General features: G+C 31.8%; 1 protein-coding gene across 6 annotated transcripts in view; it reads left to right on the top strand.

Annotated features, from left to right (window-relative positions):
* kcnab2a (potassium voltage-gated channel subfamily A regulatory beta subunit 2a) overlaps positions 1 to 9,627 on the top strand; it is a 99,270-nt gene that overhangs the window by 80,573 nt on the left and 9,070 nt on the right. For all 6 annotated transcript variants that reach the window (XM_051123164.1, XM_051123166.1, XM_051123163.1 and 3 more), the window contains 7 exons: positions 1,273 to 1,317; positions 1,600 to 1,643; positions 1,726 to 1,812; positions 2,508 to 2,593; positions 4,542 to 4,662; positions 4,745 to 4,839; positions 7,398 to 7,518. In XM_051123164.1, coding sequence (XP_050979121.1) covers positions 1,273 to 1,317; positions 1,600 to 1,643; positions 1,726 to 1,812; positions 2,508 to 2,593; positions 4,542 to 4,662; positions 4,745 to 4,839; positions 7,398 to 7,518 — 599 coding nt within the window. The remainder of the gene's footprint in view (positions 1 to 1,272; positions 1,318 to 1,599; positions 1,644 to 1,725; positions 1,813 to 2,507; positions 2,594 to 4,541; positions 4,663 to 4,744; positions 4,840 to 7,397; positions 7,519 to 9,627) is intronic.

Raw genomic sequence — 9,627 nt, 5'->3', positions numbered from 1 at the left:
GCTCTCACTGTTTCTGCATAATGAGATGAAGAGTAACCGAGCTCTCTGCAGGAAAGGATCTTCACATTTATGTGTGTGTGAGTGATATCGTGCTGCTTAGTCATCCTGCTAGTCAGTGTGCATCAATATCAGGGCACACAAACACCCCTCACCTCTGCAGAGACGTAGCTTATTTCTGTCCTCTGTGACTGCGTGTGAGCTTACTTATAGTTTGTGAGAGGAAGTGAGCTAAATCTGACAGAACATCCCTTTGAGGAAGGATATTCTTAATATGTTGTGTACATACGTATTTTTTAATATACAATATGTAATAAATACAGTGCTGAGTAGATTACTTACAAACTGTAGTACTTTTGACCCAACTCATTTATAGCATAGACTTGAATAAGATTATTGTGAAAAATGTTCCATTCTTTATCAACGTGAAATGCATTAAACATTGCATTGCAGCAGGGTTTCCCATACAAGTAATTTAGAAAAGACAATTTAAAAAGAAAATACACTATGTACAGTATATAAATGCGATCTGAATTATGTAATCAGATTCCAAAAATGAAGTACTTGTAATTAGATTACATTTTAAAATACTTGTAATCAGACTACAGTTACTTTTTTATGGTTACATATTATTAACACGATAGCAATAAATTATTCATTAATTTATATTATGTATATACAGTATATAAATGAAGTGTTCAGATGCAAAAGTCTCTAAATCCATCTGACATATATATATATTGAGAAAATCGCCTTTAAAGTTGTCCAAATGAAGTTCTTAGCAATGCATATTACTTATAAAAATTAAGTTTTGATATATTTACGGTAGGAAATTTACAAAATAGCTTCATGGAACCTGAGCTTTACTTAATATCCTAATGATTTTTGGCATAAAAGAAAAATGGATCATTTTGACCCATACATTGTGTTTTTGGCTATTGCTACAAATATACCCGTGCTACTTAAGACTGGTTTTGTGGTCCAGGGTCACATATATGCACGTGTGTGTACATGTTTATGTATGTGTTTATGTATGTAAAAAAAAAATGCATGAATATAACACATACAATCATGAAGCTTTACATGAACCAATGTCTATGTCCTCATTTAGACAGCTAAATAATAGCCTATGTGTATGTGTTCATGCATTTCCTTTGAAATTAAAATGGTTACCGCAAGCTATTATTCTGTTGTAATTATTTGCAACTTCTTAATTACTTTTTAAAAGCCTTTCAGAAAGTGTGACCTAATTAAATTTTCTTCCTTTTTTTGCAGACGCTCCAGTTTAGTCATTACAACCAAAATATTTTGGGGTGGAAAGTATGTATATTTAATATTTATTATAAAATGAATCATGGTATGATGCACATAATACTCTTGAAGCTTTATTGGTCAAGAGTTACAAGTTTCACTTATGAGTTCATAATAAATGGGTAATAAAGCTATTGCTTTTCAGTTCTTTGAGATGGTGTAATATTTTGAATTGAGTTAAATATTATAGCCTCAGTTCTAATATTAAACCAAGTAATGTCTTTGCTGTATATTTAGCTGAAGTTGGCATCAATGATAATTGCATAACAGTACATATCCTGCATTTTCTAGAGCAGAGACTGAAAGAGGACTGTCAAGAAAACACATTATAGAAGGTGTGTAGACCTAAAAACATACGCATTATAGAGCACACTGGTTTAATTGTGCTCTAAATTGATTTGTGTTACTCTTTTGTAGGTTTAAAGGCATCATTGGAGAGACTGCAGTTAGAATATGTGGACGTGGTGTTTGCAAACAGACCAGACCCCAACACACCCATGGAAGGTACATCTCAATCTCACTTTGTTTGCTCTTAAAGTATTGAATTTTAATCCCAGGCAGTTTGTGCTCCACATGTAGTTGATTCCTCAAATCGTGTGTAAGCAAGAACATCTTTTCAATTTACCCAGCTGGCCTTTTGTAAGTCGCCAACCTGAATTAAATCTCAACCAGTGTTTCGGGTGAAAGGGTGGCCGCTCTTTAAAAAACAAGGCAGATGTTATTTGATCTACTTTTATTAGCCTAGCTGCCCTTTGGAAAGTTCACACAGTTCAGTGGTTGAAACACAAACAGCTCGGGGGTCTGCTGTTCTTGTCATTAAAGAGCTCGGCACTTTCTCTCTCGCTTTTTTATAGTAAATGTCTCTCTAGCTCATAAGACTGATGTTTTGACATGGCTGGTGCTGGTTATTGAGAATGGATCTTTCCCAGCCCTCATTTGAAGCATTGTTTTCCTCGAGCCGAGATGCATATTGACCAGAAGCAGGAGTTGTTTATTTTGTCTTACATATATTGATTCAATTTCTCCAGCTCGATCTAGAAGCGATTTATCATTTAAACTCCCCTCCCTTGCATTAATCGAGCTTGTTTTCTTTTGCTTTTTAATATTTCACACATTCACCTATACTGACACGTTCTAATGGCATCGTGACATGATGTATGGTGTGATAAATCTCTGAAAATCTGCGCTCTGATTGGCAGAGACGGTGCGGGCGATGACCCATGTGATCAATCAGGGAATGGCGATGTACTGGGGAACGTCACGCTGGAGTCCGATGGAAATCATGGTGAGTCACAGTCTCTTAAACTTTTAGATGTTCGCACCCCTGTAATCAGCATCAGCACTGGCTGCTTTTGTTTCTTGAAGAGCCTTTCAAGAAGTCTTGATGAATCTAAAGATGCTTGTTTAAATAGGTGCTGTCAGTGAGACAGTCTAACCTTAAATACTGGGCGGATCGGAGACCTAAAACGGCAGCGCACTGAGTCAGACGAACCGTTTTCACAGTGACAGAATGTTAAAAGACGATCTGTTGTTTGTGTTCAGTGACGCCTCGTCAGTCACAACTCATTTGTCTAGTTATGCTTACTGAGGCGTAACATGTTCTGCACAATTCGGTTTTCTGTCCCAAAGCCATGTAGTTGGTCCTTTGCAGGGGTTGCGTTAAACAAAAATGTTACGCCATTTACGGAATTTTCCAAGCATTGATGGATAATTGGAAAAGCGTTCTTATGTTTTGACAAATAAAAAGGTGTCTAATCTGTTACATTTCTGTACTATAGAATCATTCCCTCAGAAGTGGCTGTTAATAGAGATTATGAGCAAAGAAAAGTTTTGTTTATTAAACCAGATGACCTGATCGCAAGACTGCAGTGAATGTTTTTTCATATTGTGGAGGCAGAAAAATAAAAGTTTTGAATAGTTTAATTGTTGGAATCAATTATTACAGATGCAGATACAGATTTAAATTAGACTTTTGAAAAGCGAATGTGTTTGTTACTAATGTGTTTGTTAATAATTAATAGCAATTGTCCGTACGTAATTTGACATCATTATCTGAATAATTTTTTCAGTTTAGTCTATTTGTCAAGTCCAGGTATTTACAGACTAAAACTTGAAAATTAAAGTGACTTTAGATTCAAAGACCTGGCTCATACAAGTTATTTGTTCGTAAGAGTCATTTTCTTGTGAATCAGATTTAGAAACCTCATTTACAAATCATTTGTTCATAAAACAGATTCAAAGACCTGGCTCATACAAGTCATTTGTTTGTGAGTCAAATTCAAAGAGCATGTTTACAAATCATTTGTTCATAAAACAGATTCAAAGACCTCGTTCGTAAAAGAGATTCAAAGACCTGTCTCAGAAGAATCATTAGTTTGTAAAACAGATTCAAAGACCTTGTTTATAAGAGTCTTTTGTTCGTAAAACGGATTCAAAGACACGGCTCATAGGAGTCATTTGTTCATAAAACAGATTCAAATACCTTGTTCATAAAAGTCATTTGTTTGTGAATTAGATTCAGAGACCTTGATTGTAAGAGTCATTTGTTCGTACAACAGATTCAAAGACTTGCTGGCTCATAAGAACCATTAGTTCATAAAACAGATTCAGAGACCTCGTTCGTAAAAGAGATTCAGAGACCTGGCTCATAAGAATCATTAGTTCGTAAAACGGATTCAAAGACCTTTTTTATAGGAGTCTTTTGTTTGTAAAACGGATTCAAAGACATGGCTCATAAGAGTCATTTGTTCATAAAACAGATTCAAACACCTTGTTCATAAGTCATTTTTTTGTGAATCAGATTTAAAGACCTTGTTCATAAGAGTCATTTGTTCATAAACTGATTCAGAGACCTTGTTCATAAGAGTCATTTGTTCATACAACAGATTCGAAGACCTGGCTCATAAGAGTTGTTTGTGTTAAAGCAGTGTTATTTTAGTATCATTGATATACTGTTAAATGTTTGTGTGTGTGTGTGTTTTTATTATGATGTTGTTGTTATATTAATTTTAGACTAAAAACGTCCAGTTTATGTTTTACGTTTCAGTTTCAGTAAATGATCTGGGTGGAATGAGGAGGGAGTGTTGCGTTTTGTCACACATTTCATTACAAAAGAGCATGTGAAATCCAGTTTTCCATGATTTGACCTTTTTTAAGTTCACTTTTGGATCGAGTGGCACTGCATTCATCCATAACACTAACCTTATCATTTTGATTTTGCACGTGTTTTATAGGAAGCGTATTCTGTGGCCCGACAGTTCAACCAGATCCCACCGATCTGCGAGCAGTCGGAATACCACATGTTCCAGAGGGAGAAAGTAGAGGTGCAGCTTCCTGAGCTCTTCCATAAGATCGGTGAGTGACACTGCTGTCGGCCAAGCCTGCGGAAACAACAAACAGACGTGTCTTTTCAACCGTTTTTGACCTGTGTTCTCAGGTGTGGGTGCGATGACATGGTCCCCGCTGGCCTGTGGGATAATCTCAGGGAAATACGACAGCGGGGTGCCGCCATACTCTCGCGCCTCACTGAAGGTACTCCATATCCCATGAGTCTCTCTGTCTCCTCCTCTTCCTAGTCCTTTGGAAACATTAGTGGCCTCATATGTGACTCCTCTGTGTTTGGTGTTCTAATGTGAATGTGTTCCATGTCTTCCAGGTTCTATAGTTGGTGTTTTCCTGTAGATGTGTTTGTTGTTGATGGCATGAATCCACACGCCTGATCTTCAACATATATTTCTTTATGTGATTGAGTTTCTATGGTAACTCTGAGGAGGATTGGCACTTGTTTTATCAGTGTTTCCATCTCTTTCAAGCACACTAAACCACACACACAAGTGCACACTAAAAGCACCCGTATCCCGAGTTGTATGTTGGCGTAGTGGCATGTTTTTTGGCTCATTGGTGTTTTTGTGACCCATCATCTTCCTCCTGTAGTCTTGTGTCACACTGTTAATCGTTCCTGATTTCTTGTTACCTCTGTGTAACGTACATGTGGATTGACACTTGACTATAACAGAACCGTGCTGGTGGTCTGAACAGTGATGGGTCCGCTGGATTCGGAGACCCATGAGTGTTTAGATCACTAGACCACACTGGTCCTTTTCCACTGTTGATTAATATTTACTAATGATGGACCTGAAGCTGGATTATTTATCCTGGTCTAGCACACACACAAACGTGCTTTTGCTTGTCAGTCCAAATGATAGTTTTAACTTTAAAGTCAACATGAAGTCAAAATGAAGCCAAGCAAACTATTGGTTGATCGGTTGGTTAACCTGTAGTCAAATAGCTATTCGGTCTGTTTCAGTGTTATTTTAGTAGTATTTGTATAGTATTATAGTTTTTATAAATATTTTAAATGGGCATTTATTTGTTTAGGTTTTATTATATTTTCGGTTTTAATTTTAATTAATTTTATTTTATTTATTCATTTATTATATTTTAACTTGTTTTTTATTAGTAGTATTGTTGTTGTTGTTGTTCTTATACTTAATTTTAATTAACTTTAGATTGTGAGTTTGTAATTTTTATTAGTTTTATTCCTGTTTATTTTAATTTATTATTATTTCAATTTTTAAGTTTGCAATTTAACATTTCTATTTTTTCTCAAACATTTTTCTTTTGTTTTAAGGTTTGCTCTAATATTTATCTCTTTTTATTTAACTTTGTTATTTCAATTTTACTTTTAATAATTTAAGTAATTCAACCTAAATATATTTATTAGGTTTAGCATTTTTGCTTTTAGTTTTTGTTCTAAAATTTATAATTTATTACAGCTTTATTTCAATTTAAAAATAACACTTCATTTTTGTATTTATATTTAATTATATTTTCAGTTTTAATTTTAAAGTTTTTGATAATGTGCTTTTGTCGCTTTTGTTAGTTTTTGTATATATATATATATATATATATATATATATATACCTAAACTTATTTATTTCAGTTAAATTTCTAAGTTTCTAATTTAACATTTCTATTTTTTTCTCAAACGTTTTCTTATGTTTTACTTTTTTTTTTTGCTGTAATATTTATAGTTTATTACAGCTTTATTTAAATTTAAAAACTGGTAACACTGAATATTTGTTTATTTATGTTTTATTAAATTTTCAGTTTTAATTTTAATTTTAGGGATTTTTGATTACGTGCTTTTATTGTTTGTTTTTACATATGTATTTCTTTTATTTTTATTTTATTGAATTTTTTTTTATTTTTTTCATTATTATTTCAGTTTTACTAGTAATTTAAGTAATCAACCTAAACTTGCTTATTTCTGTTCAATTTCTAAGTTTTTAATTTAACATTTCAGATTTTTTTTTCTCAAACATTTTTTAAGTTTTAATTTTTGCTGTAATATTTGTATTTTATTACAGCATTATTTACATTTTTTTTATAATTAATAAAAAAAAAATTATTGTTAAAATAAATCTATTTTAGCCTACTATAGATAATGCAACCTTTCCAAAATATTGCCATTTAACAACATAATTTAATTCTTGTTAACGCTAGTTCAACAAAGATATAGCAATATCAAATTTTGATAAGGATTGATACCATTGGGATACATGTAGATGCTGTTAATTATGAATATTCATTCATATGTTTAATATGCATATCAAATCCACTCATTTCACTTGGAAGTATGCCACAATACCAAATTCAATGAGTTGCAAATGTTTCATGTTGACTTTAAAGTGATATTAGATGTGTAATTTTTAGCTAATCAACTGAATCAAAGTCAAAAACTGTAAATATATACCTTGAAATCATTTATGCTACATTTTGATATCAAAAACATATTTCTCAGAAGTCATTTCAATCTGATCATGTTTGTAAGTGTGTGTCAAGGTCTCTTTACCCCCGAAAGTTCTCCGAGCGAGTTCATCTCTGCTCACGTGAGCTTTTGGGCGGACAGAGTCACGTGTTTAAAAACAGGCCCTCGCCCACACAGGTGCTGCTGGGTGTTACGCGTCCAAGAGAGCGTGTGTGTGTGATTGTCGTGTGTGTGTGTGTGTGTGTGTGTGTGTGTGTGTGTGTGCACCACTGTAGGCGTGGGCCCCTGTTTTTGAGCAGGTGTGCTGTGTTGTTAACAGGGCTACCAGTGGTTGAAGGACAAGATCTTGAGCGAGGAGGGCCGACGCCAGCAGGCGAAGCTGAAAGAGCTGCAGGCAATCGCTGAGCGGCTGGGCTGCACGCTGCCACAGCTAGCCATCGGTACGCCTAACCCAAAGACACACTGCCGCTCTCTCTCTTTCTGTCTGTCTGTCCGTCCGTCCTGCGCCTCGCTCATCCTCTCCCCCTCTCATCCTCCCCTTCCTCAGACCACCGGAGCGGAAGCGTCTGTCCGTCTGCGGATGGCTTCACCAAACAAATGCGATTAGTTTGTGGCTGTTAATGGACGAGCATCATATTTTTCCTTAAGTGTAGTGATACGTAGAGTATAGTAGTTTAAGATCGATTTCGTATAGTGTTTTATGATGTTCAGTGTGGTATCTGAGATGGGAAGTCTTGTGTAATGCTTCACAGAGAGAATGGAGTGTAACGTTTCAAAGAAATATGTGCTGCGCTTTTATAAGGACTGCTACGCTTTGATTTAAGTATATCCTCTCAAAGTACGGTAATCTAATCTTGAGAGCTGAAAGCTCGTGATCACGGTCTGCTGCACATTGTAATAGTCCAGTTAAAGGCAAAACCATCAGATTCAGCCACTCAAAGTGTGTGCGTGTGTGCGTGTGTGTGTGTGCGTGCTAGGGGACTAGGGGAGGGCGGTGCACCAAAATCTTATCACAGCACTTTTATATCACTGTAACGGTGTGTAACACAATATATAATTTATTTAAAATGAAAATTAAAGAAAAACATAATTTATGTATCTTTTAACTGTGGTTAAAAATATTATGGGACATTCCTGTTAGTTCAGCGATTTAAATACTTAAGTAAACACTTAAGTCTTTTTTTATTAGTAATTATATTATGAAAATAAATATTTATAATGAATAATGCGAAAAATTTGTTCTTCTTATCATTATTATAATTAATATTATTCTTAATTTTTTATCAAAATAATAATTTACAACAAATAATCCAACAAAGTAATTCTTATTTTTTTTATTATTCATTTTTTATTTTGTTTTTGTTAGTGTTAAAATCCTTTATAACAAATAATCCAAAAAGTGACAAATCATAATTTTTCAGTAATTTCAAAAAGTAATTATTTTATTAGTTATTTAAAAATATATATTTTTTGTTTTATTAGTAATTATTTTATCAAAATAAATATTTATAACAAATAATGTGGAAAAGTTCTTATTTTTTATGATTTGTATTATTTGTTTCATTTTTTTATTTTATCAAAAATAATTTACAAAAAAAGTAATTCTTACTTTTTTAGATTATTCATTTTGTTTTTTGTTAGTAATTATAATAATCCTTTAAAACAAAAAAAAAATAATAATAATCATTTATTTAAAATAGATATTTATAATGAATAATGTATAAAAGTTATTCTTTTTGTTTATAATTTTTATTAGTATTTTTTTATATAAAAATAATTATTTACAACAAATCATCCCAAAAAAACTGTTATTAAACATTCTTATTTTTGGGGGGAGTTATTATTTTTTATTTTATTTTTGATAGTAATTATCAAGATCCTTTATCACAAATAATTTTAAAAAACTAACCATTATTTTATTTTTATTAGTAATTATTTTATCAAAAATAATTTATAAAAATAATTATTGTTTTGTAATAATTGCAAAAAATTACTTGTATTTTATTAATTATTGAATTTAATTTATTTATTTGTTTTGGAATTTGGAATTATTTATTAGTAATTATTTTATCAAAATAAATCTTTATAATGAATAATCTTATTTTTTATCTTTTTCATTAATTATTTTTCTTCATTTTAATTAGTAATTTTATCAATTAATTTAGAACAAATAATACTTATTTTTTAATAATTGCAAAAATAATAATTAGTAATTATCTATTTTCTATTTTTATTAGTAATTATTATATCAAAATAAATATAACAAATAATGTGGGGGAAAAAAGTCATTCTTTCTTGTTATAATTTTATTTGTTTGTTTCATTTTTTTATTTTATCAAAATAATTATTTACAACAAATAATACAAAAAATGAATTATTAGATTAGATTCATTTCTGTTGGTAATTATCAAAATCCTTTATAACAAATAATATTGTTTTAATTTTTCTTTTTTTATTTAATTTTTTTTTAAATATTGTTTTTATTTGTTTATTAGATATTTTATTAAAACAAATATTTATAACATTGTAAAAAGAAAAAAATCTTGCAT

The sequence above is a fragment of the Labeo rohita genome, chromosome 11 (genome assembly GCF_022985175.1).
Source record: "Labeo rohita strain BAU-BD-2019 chromosome 11, IGBB_LRoh.1.0, whole genome shotgun sequence".
Taxonomy (NCBI): domain Eukaryota; kingdom Metazoa; phylum Chordata; class Actinopteri; order Cypriniformes; family Cyprinidae; genus Labeo; species Labeo rohita.
This window is presented reverse-complemented; position numbering and strand designations above follow the sequence as displayed.